General features: G+C 36.4%; 1 protein-coding gene across 7 annotated transcripts in view; it reads left to right on the top strand.

Moving 5' to 3' along the window:
- Window positions 1–281: 281 nt before the first annotated feature.
- LOC131160525 (TITAN-like protein) overlaps window positions 282–20,681 on the top strand; it is a 29,650-nt gene continuing 9,250 nt past the window's right edge. For 3 of the 7 annotated variants that reach the window (XM_058116305.1, XM_058116304.1, XM_058116303.1), the window contains exons 1-4: window positions 293–722; window positions 1,253–1,379; window positions 10,958–11,294; window positions 11,421–11,497. In XM_058116305.1, coding sequence (XP_057972288.1) covers window positions 418–722; window positions 1,253–1,379; window positions 10,958–11,294; window positions 11,421–11,497 — 846 coding nt within the window. In that variant the 5' untranslated portion in view covers window positions 293–417. Of the gene's footprint in view, window positions 723–1,252; window positions 1,380–10,957; window positions 11,295–11,420; window positions 11,498–20,681 lie in introns of all 7 variants that reach the window. The other 4 variants (XM_058116307.1, XM_058116306.1, XM_058116309.1 and 1 more) reach the window with 4 other exon arrangements.

Genomic DNA, 20,681 nt, shown 5'->3' with positions numbered 1-20,681 from the left:
TTATAAAAATCTCACGAATCTTCCACACTATTTGATTCTTATGGCAGTTAGACTACTTAAAAAATTTATCTTCTTATAAAATATAAGGAAAAATTATATTTTTTAGTTAATTTTAGGAATTTTGTAAAATTTTTGAAACATTATGAAAAGTTTGTAAAATTTTTAAATTTTTCATAAATAAAAGGTAAAAGTTTGTATATTTTTACCAAATAGAGGTAAATGCTTTTGGCACCAAGAAATAATGAGATAAAAGATATAGTCCAACACTCGAACCCAGAAAGCCAATGGCAAAACCTGGAGTGGGGGGCACCGAACCTGTCACCGCGTGTTCGAACCAGGGAACGAAATCGACCTCCAGGGACATTGGGAGAAATACGAACCGCTTTTGGACGGATTCCTCTCCTCATTAGTACGACAATGGAGAACCAGCAGACGAACAGCCCTAACCGTAGCACCGCGAAGAAGAAGAAAGCGAGGAAGGAAGAATTCGAGTTCTGCGAGGTGTGCAATCTCAATCACGATCAAGGCCGACGCCACATTTACTTCCCGAACCATAAGAAGTCTCTCTCCTCCTTTCTCTCTCGGTTCAGCGCCAAATTATCCGACGTGCGATTCTTCCTCAAGAACCCTAACTTTCTCCGCCCCGAACACGCCTCTCGCAATCGCTTCTGGTGCGTCTTCTGCAACCGCGATGTCGATGAGCTCGGAAGCTCCTTTGCTTGGTACAAAATTTTTTACCCCCTGCAAATAGCCCCTGTTTTGTTGCTTGAAACGGGTAGGGAAAGAAAAGAGAGTGAAGTATTGAATCGCATGACATTTATGCAGTTTTGGTTAAATGAAAATTTAAAACATCTCCTAAGCTAATGTAAATAGTTAAATTTGGCTCATCTGTGTGCATAACGATATCACGAGCTTGGAAGCTCCTTTGCTTGGAACAGAAGTCTTTTTTATTTTTGGTTTTCATTTTTCCGTGAATGTTTATGAGTTTGCCTTCCTTTGGCAGCTTGGAAATAGCAAGCGAAAGTAAATAAAGTTAAATATTGAGTTGTATTGTATTTATGTTGTTTTGGTTAAATGAAAAATTTTTTTCCTAAGGTTCTAAGCTAAGCTAAATAGTTGAATTAGGCTCCATTAAGGTGCATACTTTTTTGAAAATGATCTTCTTGTAGCCTTTTTCAGCAAGCAAACATGGCTATTTTCGTTTTAATTCTACTGTTATCTCAAACATCATGTCGTTGGATTCTGTTATCAGTAGCAATGCAATAAAGCATTTAGCAAGCTCGGACCATTCAAAGACTCTGAAGCATTTTTTCTGGAAATACGGTGCTGGGATGGATAGTGTGGACTCTTTCAGGATCTCTGAAGACGATTTAGAAAAGGTTTCTCTCTCTCTCTCTCTCTCTCTCTCTCTGGTATTAGTCACTCTAGATTTTCTGCGTATATATATATATATTCTGTAATTGTAGTTTATTTAAGCAGTAAATGTTTTTCAAAAAATTTGCAATGATGCTTACTGTCTGAGAATCATTACTCTGTTTCTCCAAGTATCATTCGATAATTAGATCTAAGACAAGGTGTAACACTTATAATTGTTAAAATTTCAGGTCTGTCAGTTTTATCTTATTAATTCATTTTTTTTGGAGGAACTATTATGAGTGCAGAACATCATCTTTATCTGGGTATTCGCAAACTCGGTTTGGCTCTTCCATCAGTTCCATGACTGATGAAAAGGAACTTTAGAAAAGGAAATAATGGGAAGGAATGATCCATGTTGTAAAAATTGTTTGCCCCTTGGTGAAAATTGAGCTTTTTGGTAGTGGCTGAAATGTTTAAAATTTCCAAAACGTATATGCCATTTTTTTTGATAATAAAGCAAATATATTAAACCAGAACTCATTACTACAGTGGAATGAGGATAAGAAATCCTCCAAGAAGAAAGTGCGAAAAAAATGAAAAATACTACATCAAAGCTGCCTTCCAATCCCTTTGAATATCTTACAGAAAAGACCCCACAAAACCCCAAAAGAATGAGCTAAAATAGATGCAAGAGCATCAACTTTCTCCCAAAGAGAGGTCTTTTGGTTTTTTAACAACTCTAATATTCCTTTCAAGCCAAAACAACCTAAGAATTATAAAAACTGCATAGTCTCAAAATGTCCTTCCTCTCTCCTTACTGAAACCCCTTAACTTCACCTTCAAAAGATCCTGCATGGCAGCCGGAGCTGCCCAATCCTCATAAGAGTACAAAAACAAACTGTTCCACATGTACCTTGCTACCTATGAATGAACATATGTCTAATAGTTTCATTGGACTCATAGCATAATATACAAATATCTGTACTGAGGGCTTTGTAAGGCCTGCTTATCTGTAGCATATCTTTCATATTGATCTTATTGAAAATTAAAGTTTAAATGAAAGCCTGAATTTAAAAGGAGCCTTTGCTTTCTAGACAGCTTTGTGTAGGAGGCAAGGGCTAGGGGTTGTGGATTTTATGAGACTAGAAAAGAAAGACTTTGAAGAGACAGACCTTTAAGTGCCCCCAATCCAAAGCCTCGTACCTCACGGTCAATTTGGCAAGAAAGAATCCAACATACCTAGTAAGCAAGTTAACTCATCAACCTCTCTTTCATTGATACTCCTAAAAAAATGGAAATCCCGAGAAAAGGAGCCCCTTCCACCTCCCTTCCCCCCATTTTCAAAGAATAGAAAACTTGGTGCATTGTGAACAAAGTAAACTCTAAGCAAGTGCGACACCAATAGCTCCAACGAAGACTCACCAACCCAAATGTCCTCCTAGAAATGGATTTTATCCCCATTGCCTGCTTTGAAATGTGTGTGACGAAAGAAAAGGCCATCAACTTGGGAAACAAACTTCCCAGGACTCGCATGAGTGGCATTACCACGCCCTCTTGGATCCCACCCATTCTTGTGTATTTTGTATTTACCATAGGAAATTAGATTCTAAGTGAAACATCTATAACCATTTCCCTATTAAGGATATGTTCTTAGACTCAAACCCCCTCTGACTTTGGCCTCTTAACAACATATCAACTTACTAAATGGTCCCTTTTCTTCTCCCCGGTGCTTTTGACCATAGGGAATTTCTCATAATCTTCTCCAACTTCCCTACCACCCTAAAGTGAATTTTGAAAAGAGATAGAAAATAGTTAGGAATATTAGCTAGTGAAGCACTATTGAGAGTGATTCTACTCCCTAGTGAAAGACAGGCCTTATTCTACCCCTCTAATCTATTCCTTACTCTCTGAATCACTGGGTCCTGAAAAACATCCGATAAAGGGTTACCCTCTAAAGGAAGACCAAGATAAGACGAAGGCCAAGCTAAGGATCCACAACTTGCTAAAGATCTAAATCTGAAGCTCCCTGTTGCACATATTAATACATGCTAATCTTCAAACTCTAGATTTTTTCACTAATTCTAAGCGATGTTAGAATCTTGCAAAGTTTCACAGCATTATTCTTGGGGAAAAAATTTGCAAACTGAAGGTGAGACACCTCCACCCCTTCCCATTCTATAGATAGGCAGCTAATAACCCTCAAGTTTTGGGCTCTAGAAGTCATCCTACTAAGAACTAAGAAGTAAGAACATCAACAATCACAATAAACAAGAAAGGGGATAACGGGCCTCCTAGCCTTGACTCTTGTGAAAGACCGAACTAATCCGTGGGCTGCCCATTAAGAATCACCGACATATTAGTAGAGTTGAGGCACTCTCTTTTCCACTTGAGCTAAAGATTCTTAACTCCCTTTTTCTGCACAACTTTCTTGATGATCATAACCTTTTGTTTAGAAGGATTTTGGGTATTCTTCAAGTTCTCGAGAGGGTTTATGGGCTTATTATTAATATGGGAAAGAGTGATTTAGCAGCCTGAAATGTATCCGTTAAGAGAACTAGTGATTGGGTTGTTGATGTGTGGTGTGGTTTATTGGATTGGCCTCTTAACTTATTTAGGGTTTTCGTTGGGATGGAATACTAGAGGGGTGAATTTTTGGAATCTAGTAATGGAAAGTAAGGCTGCAAACGAACCAAGCTGCTCATGAGCTCGATTCTGTAAGAGCTCATTTGGGCTTGTTTATTTCATAAATGAGCAATTTCCAAGCCCAATTTTCAGCCTTGTCTACTAAATTAGTCAAGTCTGCACAGAGACAGGATCATCTTATTTTGGATCATGAGTAGCTCGGTTAAAGGCTCGATTAGTCGTGATTAATAATTTGAATTAGGCTTGTTCATGGGCTCATTTAATAAGCTTAAGCTTAAGAGTAATAGGCTTGTTTAAATTAGTTATTAATTTATTTAAAACTTGAACTAAGCCAATAGATAAAACTTAAGATAAATGATTCAAATGGGAATAGGAGGTTTTTATAAAGGTGGGTGAGGGCTATGCCTTTCTTCTGAAACAATGCGGGACAAGGGAGAGGACCTGGAATAATTAACTTCCTACTTCATTACTTCAAACTAAAGGGCAAAGGTACCATTTAGTGTTCAAGGATTAAAAATTCGAATATCGGTTGAAAAGTACATTGAAAGTTCAGCTGATAATTAATAATGAGAGAATTCTATATCTGGGATTGGGAAGAAGGGATTGTGAGTAGCATTTTACACATTGTTATTTGATGCTCTTCACAGTATCTTGTGAAAAGAATTGTTAACCCTCTCCTACATTCCAAAGTAGATTTGGAAAAAAATGCATCAAAGAGGTGTGTTCAATTTATTAATATAAGGGCCGTACACAAGAAACAAAATTTGTCTCCTTGATTTCGCACACACAAGAATTCCTAACGGGTTCTTTGCACCCTCATGGGGCCACCGCCGCTAGGCCGTGTGCCATCAGTCGCTGTTGCCCATGTGCACTGTTGGCCTCTCAGCCGCCCTTCTCCATCCCACATCTTCTGCCAAGGTAAAATAATTCGAACCTGAGCTCGAGCGCAGTTTTTTGAGCTTGCTTTAATCCAAGCCTAAGCTGAGCCCTTAGTCTACCAACGAACACATTAAAACTCAACTTGGCCCAACTCATTTGCAGCCCTAGTGTAATGCGTAACAAAGAGATTAAGTGGTTGGAAGGGTACCCTTTTTTCTCTTGAGTATATAATTATGCTTATCTAGGCTTGTCCTTCTAGAATTCTGCTGTATTTTTTACCTATTCTAAAATTTTGATGGGGATTGCTATTGCTAGTAAGCTTGAGAGAATCATGAGAGATTTTTTTTGTGGTCTGGTGTGGGGAGTTGTAGGGACCATTTTGTAAGCTAGGTGGAGGTTTGTCGGTCTAAAAAGCAGGGGGGGGTGGGGGTTGGGTCTTGGAAACTTGGCATCTAAAAACACCACTTTTTAGCTAAATGGTACTGGGGCTCACCCTTAGAAGATCCCTATGGGATAGAGTTATACTTAGTAAGTTTGGGTTTGGATGAGAATGGGTGGGATAACAATGCTAGTTTGAGATGTTCTTTGGGGAGTTCGTGGAGGTCTATTTCCTAGATTTACCATATTTTCACCCATCACACTAAATTTGAAGTGGGGAAGGTTTCCCGGATTCGTTTTTGATGGCTCGGTATGTTTCTTTTTTCACTTGTTTCCTCATCTTTTTAGACCATGCTTTGAGCCGAAAAAGTTTTTTATTTTTTTTTAATTTTGTGGACAATGTGAGTAGTTCTCCGGTCTCTTGGAATCTTCACCTTAGGAGACCTCTAAATTGTTGACAGGTAGATGGTGGAGTTGACTTCCTTGTCCATATTGAACAATTGCAACTTATCTTTAGGAAGGGATGGTCATTTTTGGTGTTTGGATCAGTTGGGGTGCTTTCTAGTAAATCCTTCTATGAATTTTTGACCTATTCAAACTCTCCTTTTCCTCCTTATCCTATTATTTGGATGGTTAAAGATTCCCCACAAATAAAAGCATTTACTTGGTTGGTTGTGCTTAACAAAATTAATACCAATAACTTGCTGCAGATTAGGAGATCTTGGAAGGTTCTCTCTCTAGATGTTTGTGTGCTCTGTTATAGGAATTCCAAGACAGCTTCTCATCTCCTTTTGCTTTGTGACTTTGCATGGAGGATATGGAACAAACTGTTTGGTTTTTTAGGAAGAGAGTTGGGTTTGCCCTTATTTAGTGGAAGACTTGCTAGTCATCTCTTTCGTTGTCTTTGGAAGAAGGAAGGATAGGGCCCTGTGGAAGTGTAGCAAGCATGCAGTTTTATGGGGTTTATGGTGGGAATGTAATTTGTGAAGAAGTTGAATTCGTCATTGGTGTGGGAAAAGATTCAGTATTTGACTTTTTTATTGTGTGTTGGGTTTGGAATTTTCAGGGAAGCTAATGGGGATTGGAGGAACTGGTTGGCTTGACTTTTGTTGTTTTTAGTTTTTTTTTTTTTTTGGGTTGAACCAGATTTTTTGGGGAGAGTTCTTCCACCTTGTAAATTTTTTTCCTATTAATGAAATTTCTTTTTCTATTAAAAAAAAAAAAAAAACAAAATAAAAGCAGATTGGGCTAAAGACACTATCTCCAAACATCTCTTTCAACCTCCTCGAAAGAACCTTACAAGATAAACACTAGTGCCAAACTAATAGGCCCAAAATCCTTTACCCTCCTGTACCTATCCTTTTTCGGAATAAAAGCAATGAAAGCAGATTTGATACTCTTACACACCTCCTCCATATGAAACTCCTGAAAAGAATTTTTAATGTCCTTTTTCATAACAGCCCAACTATCCTGAAAGAAAGCCATCGTGAAGCCATTGGGGCTTGGTGCTTTATCTCTATCCATATCATCAAACATTGCACTTATAACTTCCTCATATCGAAAGGTTTCTCTAAACAATTGGCTCCCTTGTCCCCAATTGGTCTCCAATCTAAACCCTCCACTAACAAATTCTTGCATTCACCAGTATAGAATCCTCTAAAAAATCAGTAATCTTGTTTCCTATTGTTTATTATCTTTCACCACCCTCCTTGACCCTACCTCCTGCTTCTTAATGAGACTTAAAAAATCAGTAATCTCATTTCCAATTTGTTTATCTCTATCCATATCATCAAACATTGCACTTTTAACTTCCTCATATCAAAAGGCCTCTCTAAACACTTAGCTCCCTTGTCCCCTACTGGTCTCCAATCTAAACCATCCACTGACATATTCTTGCATTCGCCAGTATACAATCATTCAAAAAATCAGTAATCTTATTTCCAGTTGTTTATTATCTCTCACCACCCTCCATGACCTGACCTCCAGCTTCTTAATGAGACTTAAAAAATCAGTAATCGCGTTTCCAATTTGTTTATTATCTCTCACCACTCTCCTTGACCCTACCTCCAGCTCCTTAATGAGACTTTATTCCTTCTCTGGCCACCCTATGTAAAAGCCTAGAATTACAGTTGCCTTCTTTAACTCAACTAACACGCGACTTCTGACGCCAACTCCTCTTTTCCATGAACAAAGCACCTCAAGATCATTATTAAGTCAGATCCTTTTCTGTCTATCTTCCTCCCCAATATCCCACACTCCTGTAATCTATCGAAAGTGTATTTCCTTCAAAATATTATTTTTCCTCTCATTAATGTCCCCAAACACTTCTTTATTCTAGGCCTTAAGCTTACATTTGACAATTGCAATTTTTCATCAGCTTAAAACCCTCCCACTCCTTCCACCAAGCTCTAATGGTATCATGAAAAGAGGGATGGGAAAGACAAATTCTCGAACCTAAAAGGTATCGATCCCCACCAAATAGGATTAGAGTCCGAATGGATTGGGCAATGATCAGAGGTAGGCCTAACGAACACCTCTTGTACAATATTCGAGAACAAATCTTCCATGCATCAGTAAAAAGGAGTTTATCAATATTGATGCTTGTTTTTCCCACTAGCCATACGAGTAAAGCTACCATTATTCAAAGGGATATCCCTTGGGTCACTATCCCTAATGAAAGGTTCAAAAATCTCAAACTACCAGTCATCGCTGATCCCCCAAACTTCTCCTCAGAGGTTCTAATGACATTGAAATAACACCCTCTTACCCAACAGCGAAGCCCAAAGGAGCTAGCCAACTGTTAATGTCAAGTAGCAAAGACAAAGAGAAGGAGCTTGATACACAATCCTTACAATACACTATTCTAGTAACCCAAGCAACAATTTGACTCCCAAAGCCCTTGCAGGGTAGAGAAACCCAATGCTTAAATCTGTAATCCCAGTCTCACCTGATTTTTTGACTCTTGTAAAAGCATAATATATGGTTTCACTCTATTCACCAAGATTCTAACAACTCCTTTTTTATCTAACCCCTTTAGATCTCTAGCATCCCAAGATAAAATTTTCATTTGTTGACACTATCAACCCCCAAGCACCTAACCGTCGTGCTCATAGTTCACTGAGGTCACTAATCTAAATAACTCTTTGCTCAACTTTTTAGATTTTTTCCTCTCCCCTATTCCCTCCTTCTTAAGCCTAACCAAATCCTGAAGTGAGAGCAGTCAAGGTAAAACCTAAATCATCAAGAAGTTCCGCCTGGTTTTCGCTCTCATCCTTCCCCAGATTCTTAACTCCTTATGGCACTTCAAGAAATCAGAGTTAATATGGTAAGACACAGAATTACATGGATTATCTTCAAAAGTTGCAATGTTCTCCAAGTTTTCTCCTCTAGTGTTGTTTCACAAGTCCTTATTTGATGAATTGGTGTTTAGAAAAGGGCTAAATGGTTCAGATTTTTCAAATGAGTGTCTTTAGTTGCTGTGGAGAAACTGGTTCTTTTTGAGTTCCTGGCAGCATCCAAATCCTGAATTCATAAACCCAGACCAAGGCAAAAATCTGCCCGATGAAGGAGACCCTGTACTAAGCCTGTGTCAATTTCTCCATCCTCCAAAAATTTAATGCCTTCATTCTTGTCCTGTCCTTCCTCTTCTCTCCTCAAATTTTCAATTAGTAATTCATTGGCTTCAAGGTTGAAGGAGGACATTGACTCTTTCCTGTTTTCTGTGAAATCAGACAAGCCCTTCATCAGATTCCATGAATTCACAACCTCGTCACATTTTCTCTTGTCGCGAAAGCCCTCCTTTCCCATTGTTATGTTCACCTGTTCATAGACTTCCAAAAGTCTATGCAAGACTTGAGATTGCTTTCCTATTCTCTCAGACACCGCTGATGCCTCTATCACCTTGCTTTCAGGCACCTGATTTGTTGCCTCTCTCATTCTCCCTTTTCCCTCGTGTTCCCTTGTATCTTCTTCGGCAACCTGTATTTTGTCCAACTGAACTGCTGTATCTTGTCTCCTTCTCATTTTTTTTTGGCCCAAAAAAACGTTCATGTAAAGAAGAGGGCTCCTGCCTACTAGAATGTGTGGAAGCGCGTGTACCTCACAGTCCAACAAAACTTTGGTCTGTATGAAGTTCTGGTTGGTCATAAAAGAGCCCTTATCCTCCAGCCCTGTTTTCAGCACTGGGCAATGGGTGGCTCTCCTCAAGAAACATAATTGATGTGTAGATAATTTTCTAATATTTTCGAAAAACTTTAGATACCTATGGAATAGAATAAATTTGTTAAAAAAAGCGAGCTTATGGCTTTTAATAGCCCCATAACCTAAAAAAGCTGAGAGCTGGCTTAAAAGCTAGAAAACCTATTTACTGAACTCTTTCTATCTTGCATTTACTTTTTAAAGAGAAGTTCATCCAAAATGGGGGGAACAAACTCGTCCATATGTCACTATGCAAACAAACTTATCTGTTTATGCGCGTGATTCTATCTCTTTCGGTTTCAAGTGGAATAGAGTTCGCGCATTGAGTGTAGTGCTGTGAGAAACATTCCTTGGATTAGTGGATTAGGCATCCAAATAGTGATGGTTCTACCAAAGGATCATATTTAGTGAGTATTGAATATGTGCATTGATTTTATTGACTAGCTTGTATACTATACTTATTTTTTGAGCATTTGAAATTTCAATGCATTTGACTGCAATTTGTAAGGTGGAAATAAGATAATGCTTTATGCTGGTAACTTGTAAATAAATCATACAACTATCTTGCTTGAATTATGACTATAGAATCCGCATTCATGTGTTTATCAGGACTTTTTTTTTTGAGGTTGTTTAAGCTGGTAGATTGACATGCGAACATGGTAGATAAAGAATAAAATATGAAGGATTTAACGGTGATGAATATGAGAATTTATCAGTGATGATGGCAATGGAAAATGGGTTGTGTTCCTTGAGGATCACAATAACTTGCATTTAATTACTAATCTTTTAAGAAAATATATTATTTGCTGTGTTCAAAAATCACTCTAGAACCCTTTTTTTTTTGTGGCCAGATAAGGAGCTTTTCATTGTTATAATAAAGAAGCTCTTATTCTTAGGAGAGTTCCTTGTACAGTGAAATAGTGCTGTGGGACTGTGCTGATGCACTCTAGTGTTTGAAAAATGGCACAACAATGTCCAAAGTTTGATATTCTTCTGGATCTAAACATTAGATAGTTGATATTTCTGACACTTCTATAAAAGTGAGGTGGCTTGGGCCTGCTTTGTACGAAGATTCTATTTTCTCATCATATAATTTTTTTTTTCCTTTTTTCCTTACTTTCTTTGTATGTGTACTTTCTTTATCTGTGTTGACCTTTTCCCTGAATAAGAAAGGCTACTTGATATGTAAGAGAATACAAATAGGTAAAATTGAGTGATGGCAATATTTTAAGGCCTTTTGTCAGTTGGCCTCTTGCAGCTTTTATATATATTTATATATATATATATATATATATATATTGTTGTTTGTTTGTTCTGAAAGGAATAAGTTTTTGTGATACTTAAAAGTGGCTGCAGTTCTATGCGTAGGCAGTTTATTTTTCACATATTTTTGTCTGCTTAAGATTTAGATCCTTTAAAACCTTCGCTTCTGTGATTGGGTTCCATTTTTTTTTTTGGGTTGTCACTGTTCAAACATTTATCAGATCTCCTTTATTTATTGCAGTGGGAAAGAAAGTGTGAGTCATTGAAGATTGAAGCTGCAGAACCTAATGAAGGATCTTGCAGATCCTTACCTGGACCTTTGAATGATATCCATAATGCACTCAATTATCAACATATAGGAAATTTTAAAACAAACACAGTTTACTCTCTTGAATCAAGTATTTCATTTGGTGTTGTGCCTTTACCATATTACACAAATGAGAGATATCAGGGTCAGGTATCCCATTCAGAACTCTCTGAAGTTGCAAAGGTTGGCTCTCTTCAGCTCAATGTTACTTCTTCTTTGCCTGTGGGCACACAGTCTAATACAAATTTATGGGGTTCAAAGGATTTGGCAGGTGAACATAATTTGATTATCCGCTATTTCTTTCTTCTTTCAATTTTTTAATATATTGTGGAAATCCTTTCCAGCATATGAGAATACTTATGATAATCTGGTATTTGTATTTGCTTGTGTGGCCTAGTTCCTAGGTATAACCAGGGTTCTATCCCTTGTAATGGTGTGCATCACTCAGTTGATGGTTATCTTAGTAGTGCAGGGGTAAGTTGAACATTATTTATTAATTTTTTCTTTGATTGATATTTTACTTTTTCATTATTTTTTGAACCACTCATATCTGTATAAAATCTGAAGTTTCTTTGATCATTATATAGTATATGATTAATCATATGAGGTGATAAATTTGTTTTTAACTTGCTAGGGTGTAACTTAAAAATTGGTGTATAATGGGATACCACGCTGATCTTTAAAAAATAGATTTTGAGGGAGCTAAAAATTGTTTTTGTTAGAATCTGGCGTAGTGTATTGGACCTAGTGGTATTCTGTGCTCCCATGTCCTTGTTGATACCACACCCTGTCTGGGCCTCCGGGCGACTATTACCAAAACCTTTTTTTTGTGGGCCCTGTGTGCATCCCAGGGCCCAGCTCAATGAGATGTCCAGATTCATTCCCCTGCAATATATAGAAAGTATTCTAGCATTTAATTGAGGGAAATTGAGAGAGATCTTAAGATATTATTGCAAAATTTGAAGGAAAGGGTAGGGACAATAACACAGCTTGCGAATTGGGGAAACAAATTTGGGGTAATTAACACATAAAACCTTGCTGATGGAGAACAACCAATGGAGAACTTTAGATGTTCATATTTTACCCGAAGGTTTTTATTTTTGTTTGGGAAATTATTGCTATTTTAAAAATTTAGCTAATTTAGGTTTATTTTGTGTATTTTAAATACTTTTGGTTATTTTGTAGTTATATGTTTTAGTTGTATTGTTGTGTGCATAAATACTTTCTTTGTAATGTATGAGTTAGTGATCATTTGAATTCAAATTTTCTGACTGGTTTTCCCTCTCACTCGTGCAACCTCTCCCTCTACTTTCCTTCCTCCTCCCTTCTCTTCTCCTGCTCTTTTCTGTCTCTCTGTGTGTGTTTTTCGTTAACTCTCTGTTCTGTCCTTAACATCTGTTTCTTCTGGCTGTAGCATCTTACATTCTTCCTTCCTTCTCCCTTCTTAATTTTCTTCTCTTCTTTCTCAATTTGTCTACCCTGTTCTGTTTCCTGACCTGAATTCTCTCTCCTCTGTAGCATCTTACATTCTTCCTTCCTTCTCCCTTCTTAATTCTTCTTCTCTTGTTTCTCAATTTGTCTCCCCTGTTCTGTTTCCTGATCTGAACTCTCTCTCCTCTGTAGCATCTTACATTCTTCCTTCCTTCTCCCTTCTTAATTCTTCTTCTTCTCTTCTTTCTCAATTTGTCTCCCCTGTTCTTCTTTCCTGATCTGAACTCTCTCTCCTCTGTAGCATCTTACATTCTTCCTTCCTTCTCCCTTCTTAATTCTACTTCTTCTCTTCTTTCTCAATTTGTCTCCCCTGTTCTTCTTCTTCTTCTTCTTCTTTCTCCTCCTCTGCTTCTCTTCTTCATTCTCTCTCTTCATTCTCTATCTCGCCCTTAACACACACACACACACACATGCACGCTCTCTCTCTCCCTCCCCCCCCCTCTCTCTCTCCGTATCTGTTCTCCATCAATTTGGTATAAGAACAAATTCTGATTTGCCCACATTCTTCCCCTATAACTGATCCATCAAATTTCTAACTCCTACAATAGTCTCCATTGAAGGATATCATCCAAGATTCGAACCACATCCACCAAACAATTTCAATTTACTTCCACGTGCTTCAATTGCTGTGAAAACTGGTTCAGATATTGCAGGAAAATTCTGAAGCATTGTTACTCTGCAACTTTACTGAAAATTATAGTCGTGCTGCGGAGTGTTGAACACTATTTCCAGGCATTGTTTGACAACACCTTGCTCACCATTAAAAACGGAAACCCCCAAGACTCTGTCTGCTGAATTTTCTTCGCTGTCCAATTACCGGTCAAGCCCCATGCGCCTGGCCAAGCATCTCCTGGTCAACTACCCTTCAAAATCCACATCTGCCATTATTTTCCCGACACTCAGCCACAACCAACGAACTCACCACCCTTTGATCTGCTACTGGTCAGAATGCAATCGCTGGAAGATCCTCATTGGTGGCACACATGGGTGACTTACAAGGAAGAAACTGCCACGCTCTCCTGCATTTTCCAGAATCACAAGAAATTGAATTTCGCTATGATATTTTATATTTTTTGAGATATTTTGACTAGTCTTTTTTAGTCTTTGAGACATTTTGACCTATACTACAAAATCTTGGACTTCAAATGCAAATTTCAGTGTTTTGAAGGTCTGCTAGCATTCGTATTGAGGCTCAGCCACAGTATCTTGGGATTTATTGCGATAAATTAGCTTTCTTCACAAGATTTCTGAAGAAATCCAACTTTTTGATTATTTGGTACATATTTTTGGAGCATAAATACAGTGTGCCAGCACCATTTTTCCAGTTTATTAGTGGAGCATCTATGAGCATCTAAGGACCTTTTGTAAGGTTGCATAAACTTAATCTACTTGGAATGCACAGGAATTGCTTTAATGTTGCTTGATAGGTATTTGTTAGAATTTGCATTCCATATCTGCTCTTTGTTTTAAAGAAAGAAAATGACAAGTCAATTCTGCATATCTAGTTCCCACCTAGTTGGCAATTCTTAACGATTGATAAAGTCTAGGTGTCCTCCCGATTTTGATGGTTGTTCAAGTCCTTGGTTGGATGTGTTTTTGATTTGGATGTGTTTTTGATTGATTCTTTTATTGGCTTTGGGAAGAGGAAGGCTGCTGCAACTTTGTGGTGTGCCCTTTGCTGTTATGTGGCTATTTGATTGGAGCAAAATTCACGAATTTTAATGGGAAGAAGTTCAAGCTTTTTTTGGGATAGTATTCTGCATTGGTCTTTTTGGGTGTTTAAAGTAGGCTGTTTTAAGTGTACATATTTTGAGGATGTACAATGTGAATAGAAGGCTTTATTTTTTTGGTTTTATTCTTTATTTCTCATTTAAGGATTTCTTTTCCTCATCATTGTATATTTTTCTTTACTAATTACTAAAGTTCTATATATATATATATATGGAGGAATCGATGACTACAGCTAAAACTGTTGTGAATGAAACTTAGCAAGAGTAACCTAAAGAGTGTAAACTAGTGGATTTCAAGGACCAAAATAAATTAGGACTACCGGAGTCACATGAGAGGAGGAACTAGAATCAAGAACCTAGGGTGAGGAGGATGAATAGGCAAGGAGCCCTGCCATGCCTAACAGGCCACAGCAGCAGTAGATGTAGAAGACTAGGTTTGAAGCTAGAACAATGCAGATGAAGCTCCTCAACTTGACCTGGTTTGACCCGTTTGATAGGCCAATTTGACGGGCAAGGCTTTTTACAATTATTTTTAATTAGTATTTATTGTTTATTGTTTATTTTTATAGTTAAATAAAAATAAAAGAATGAACTTGTTTATTATTATTTCTATTTTTGATTTATTTTCACCATGAGGAAATAAAACAGTAGCAAAACAACAACAAAACCAAGCCTCAAGTCCCACTAGGTGGGGTAAACTATATGAATCCTTTTCTGCCAATTTATGTGATCATGAACCATTTGCTTTTGATAGATTTAGAGCAATTAAATTCTTACTATCTCATTCCAAGTTATTTTAGGCCTACGCTTACTCCTTTTACTGCCCCCCCACAGTTACTAACTCACTCTTACCGCGAATATGTTCATTCCTTAATTTATCTTTCGGTGTTACACCACTCATCCATCTAAGCATTCTTATCTTGACAACTTTTACTTTTTGGATATTCTGTTTCTTCGTCGCCCAACATTCTGATCCATATAGCATAGCTGGTCTTATAGCTATCCTATAAAACTTTCCTTTTAATTGTAAGGGTATTCTACGATCACAAAGTACACTTGAAACTCTTCTCTATTTTACCTAATTGGCTTTAACTCTATGCATTACATCATTTTCAATTTCTCCTTCAGCTTGCATGGTAAATCCAAGGTATTGAAATCTACAAGTGCTATTTATTTCATCATCATCAAGTTTAACTTAGTCTCCAATATTCCTCCTACCATTACTGAAATTACCATGAGGAAATAAAAAATGGAAAAAAAAGAAAGCAAAGTTTTTTAGGTAGTTTTAGGATTATTTTTAGTTTTATTTTGTTTTTATTTTAATCTTTTATTATTAGTGCTATTATTTATTTATAATTTTTTTAAATGTTAAAAAATCTCCAAAAAAGTGAAAATAATTTTAAAAAGTAAAGAAAAATATTTTTAGTTGATTAATTATGCTTTTTGATTGTCATTGTTATTTTTGATTATGAAATCCAAAAAAAAAATTGAAAGAGTGTTTTAAAAGATTTCGACCAAAAAATAAATCAAAGTAAAACATAAAGATCGAAAAAATCTAAACAAAAAATGAAAAATGGCCAAAAAGCCCAATGGCATTTCAAAGTTTTCAAAATGTATTAAAAAAATGCCTAAACTAGGTAGATGGTATATGCTAATTTTGATGTGATTTTTGGAATTTAGTGTTTAAAAGACCATAACAGAAATAAATATGATGATAGACATCCAAGGACTGCACACATTCGCAATCCTAGGGTTTCTTGAGGTTAGAGGATTGTTGCATGCCTGAACTATACTATCATGACTCATGCAAGATGCTTCAATATTAAAAGGAAGGTATGCCAATTAAATTTTTCAAAACATGGACTAATAGGTTTTGTGTTATTTGTTCGTTATTGATTTTTTTTTTTAAATTATTGTAACAAAAGAATAGATTTCAGTAATAGGAGAAGAATTTACCAAAAGGAATACAAGGCATCTCCTGGAAAAATTCTGGAACAAACTGGAAGGGAAAAACTAAAAAACAACAAAGAAAGAAAAGGAAAAATCAAGTCAAAAGATTCCTTCAATCTTGCTGAACTTTTGGAAAGCTAACTGCCTAACTCCATTAAAAGACCCAAACCCATATGTTCATTACGCACCAACCATAGCCCCCCACAACTTAGCAAAAATAAGACATTTCCATGACTCAGCCCTAGGGGTGTAATCATTTTTATTCGGTTTGATTTTAACTAAAATCGAAAACCGAACTGAAATATCTTTTTAAAAATCTTTTCCAACCGAAACCAAACTAAAAACTGTCAGTTCAACAAAAATCAAAACCACAGTTAAAATTGGTTTGGTTTGGTTGGTGTTGGTTTTTTAAAGTTTTTGACAGGATTAATGGTTTCATACTTGAGCAAGGGAATAAAAGGACTCATCTTTCCTAACGTAGTCGATGTGGGACAATTCCCACTCCCAACCCCAGCCTTTCCAAATTCCAAATGCCCAACTGTGCGACGCAAGGTCCACCAGGAGGTCAGCAATTCACATCTCTCTCTATCTCTCTGCACACATGCCTGTGTGTCCATGGGGTGTGCTGTGTGTGTGTAAGCTCAGCCACAACTGTTTATTGCTCATTTGCTTCCCTCCAACTCACCAAAATTGAAGTCACCGATCCAGCTTTGCATTTGATTTTGTAAATTGCTCTTTGTCGTCGGTGCTTGTGAGATCTGGAGCCTTAGGTGTTAAGCTTTAAATAGTTGAATGCAAAAACTAGAAGACAACAAAACCCATATCGCAGTACTCGACAAGGCAGGTTGTTTTGTTTGATTTTTGCTACTCACATTTTCTGTTTTCTCCAAGTATATTGGTAGGGTTAGATGACATGCTGTTTCTGAAAGGAGAATTGAAAGTTCTGCATGCTTTGAATGCTTGAAATTCAAGACAAGTTCCATGTGGTAATTGTTAATGCTGTCTCCTAGAATTGCAGCAAGAGCAATATATGAATTGAGATGTGGCTGACATTTTGATCACAGGGAGCGACTCTGAAGTGGGCAAGAAACTGCCCAGTGTCCACTGCCTCTCCCATGGTTGACCGTCCCACATCGATAAAATGGTGAATGGGAGAGCCTTTCTTGCTCTATAAATATATATTCCCTTCTCCTTTGTTGTATTTATTGTTAATATTTAATTGATTTTTTATAATATATATATATATATATATATATATATATATATATATTTAGTGGAAGACTTGCTAGTCATCCCTTACCCCTTCTACTATCCCTTATAATACCTCACTTTTCCTCACCGGCGCACTGTGTGGCCTACGTTGTAAGTGTTCAAATCATCTAAGTTGTCCTCCTTTATCTTATCTTCTACAGGAGTTTCACCTAACTTAGCACGAATATGTTCATTTCTTAATTTATCTTTTAATGTTGTATCATTCATCCATCTAAGCATTCTCATCTCGACAATTTTTTCTTTTTGAATATGCTGTTTCTTAGTTGCCAAACATTTTGATCTATATAGCATAGCTAGTCTTATAATCGTCTTGTAAAACTTCCCTTTTAATTTTAAGGGTATTCTATGATTACAAAGCACACTCGAAGCACTTCTCCATTTTGCTTAACTTGCTTTAACTCTATGCATTTATCTTCTTCAATTTCTCCTTTAGCTTGCATAATACATTGAAGGTATCGAAATATACTAGTGCTATTGATTTCTTTATCATCAAGTTTAACTTTGTCTCTAATATTCCTCCTACTATTACTGAAACTACATTTCATAAATTCTGTCTTATTTCTACTTATCCTGAGGCCTCTAGATTCTAACGCTTTCCCTATAATTCTAACTTTGATTTTACTCCCCCCCTAGTTTTATCAATCAAGACAATATCATTTGCAAACAACATACACCATGAAACCTTATTTTGGATACTCTTGGTTAATTCATCCGTCATTAAAGCAAAAAATAAGGGCTCAAAGCAAATCCTCGATGTACACCTTTTGTGATTGGAAATTCTCTAGTCTCTCCACCTATAGTTCTAACACTAGTCATTATTCCATCATACATATCCTTAATAACATTAGTATACCTACTAGATGGACTTTTTTTTTCTTTTTTTTTTTTCTAGAACCCACCACAAAAATTCCCTAAGTATCCTACCATACGCTTTCTCTAAGTCAATAAATAACATATGCAAGTCCTCCTCTTTTCTCTAAACTTTTCTATTAATCTTCTTAAAAGATATAGAACTTTTGTAGCAGATCTCCTAGGCATAAAACGAAATTGATTTTTCGAGACATTTGTTTCTTGCTTTAATCTTTGTTCAACGACCCTTTTCCACAGCTCATTGTATGTCTCGTAAGTTTGATTCCAAGATAGTTATTACAATTTTGAATATATCCTTTATTTTTGTATATAGGTATTAAAGTGTTTTCCTCCATTCATCTGACATTTTCTTAGTTTTTATAATTGTTTTAAATAAGTTAGTTAACCATATAATTCTGTTATCACCTAAGCATTTTCAAACTTCAATTGGGATGTTATCCGGTCCTATAGCTTTTCCATTTTTCATCTTCTTTAGTGCAAACTTAACTTCGTTAGCTCTAATCTTGCAAATAAATATCATATTTTTAGTTTTTTTTTTTTTTTCTCATTTGTCAATTCTAATTTTAATCTTTGTACTTGTTTTTTAATTAAATAGCTTACTAAAGTAATTTCGCCATCTTTCTTTTATGTCTTCTTCCTTAACCAAGATAATATCATCTTCACTTTTTATGCATTTTACATTACCTAAGTTCTTACTCTTTTTTTCTCTAGCTCTACCAAGTTTAAACAAGTTTTCTCCCCTTATTTTGTACCTAGTCTTGCTACAAATTATTAAATAATCTATGTTAGGTTTCACTAATGACCTATTTTTTGCATCTTCTCTGGTCTCTTTATACTTTTCGAAGTTTTCTGTGTTTCTACATTTTTGCCATGTTTTATACTACCTTTTGTCTTTACAGCTTTTTGGACATCTTGATCCCAACACTAACTTTCCTTTTTTGAGAATCTTCCTCTTGATCCACCTAAAATCTCTTTTGCTATCTTTTTGATAGAGCTAGCTATTCTACTCCAAATAGTGTTCATGTCCACACCATCCTCTATAGTCCAATTGCCATCTTTGATCGTTTTATCTTTAAATTTTTATTATATTTTCTTCCTTTAGGTTCTACTACCTACTCTTGCAACAGTTTATTTTATCCTTTCTCTTCCATTTTTTACTACATATATCTAACACTAAAACTCTATGTTGTGTGATTAAGCTTTCACTTAAGATAACTTTACAATCCATACACTATAAACGATATACACTCCTAGTTAAAAAAAAAATATTTGACTTTTATTTTGTCCACTTTTGAAGGTTATTGAGTGTTTTCTCTCTTCTTAAAGCAAGTATTCATTGTCATAAAATCCTATTAAATGGTGAAGTTTAAGATAATCTCCCTAGACTCATTTGTGTCCATATCCATAACCTCCATGTATCCTCTCATAATCTTTATTGTCCCTTCCAACTTGTCCATTCAAATCCACTTCTATGAACATTCTCCCAGTCCTTGATATGCCTTGCATAATACCATCCATATCTTCCCAAAATTGTCTCTTAAGATTTTCTCCTAAGCCTACTTGATTAGCATAAGCACTAATGACATTTATTATCTCTTGGCTTGAGACCATCTTGATTTTTATAATTCTATCCCCTACTCTTTGACATCTACTAGACTATCTTTTAAGTTTTTGTCTATAATAATTCCTACCCTATTCTTATGTTTTTCTTTTCTAGTGTACCAAAGTTTAAATCCTGATTTTTCATCTAGTTTTCTCCCCTACCCACTTGGTTTCTTGAAGTCAGATTAGATTAATTTTTAGTTTAGTCATTGTGTCAATAATTTCCATGCTTTTACTTGTGAGTGTCTCTATATTTCAAGTTTCTAATCTAATCCTAGTCTCTTGAATTAACTTCTTTACTCACCCTTGTCTAGAATGATGCGGAAATCCTCGCATATTTGACACTGTACTAGGGTTTCGATGCGGCGCGTCACTTTGGGATGACGACCTAGTCCACCCTCACCCACTTTTCACTACACCCGGATGGTATAAGCACGAGGCCAACACCCCCTTTCTCCCTACTTCTAGAACTCTAGCGAAACCCCTTTCCACCGCCCTATCCACCATCCTACTCAAAACATCTGCCATAAGAACAAACAAAAGAGGGGATAAAAGATTTCCTTGCCTAAAACCCTTGGAAGCACCAAACCATGATTTAGGTTCACCATTCACAATTATCAAAAACCACACATTAGACAAAGAACCACTGCTCTAGCAACTCCAACGCACACCAAAATCATTTCTCGTAAAAACCCTATCCAAAAAACTCCCGCTCACTCTATCGTAAGCTTCCTTAAAATGTA

Source organism: Malania oleifera, chromosome 7 (assembly GCF_029873635.1).
Source record: "Malania oleifera isolate guangnan ecotype guangnan chromosome 7, ASM2987363v1, whole genome shotgun sequence".
Lineage (NCBI taxonomy): Eukaryota > Viridiplantae > Streptophyta > Magnoliopsida > Santalales > Ximeniaceae > Malania > Malania oleifera.
Note: the sequence above shows the minus strand (reverse complement) of the source record. Positions and strands in the feature narration are given on the sequence as shown.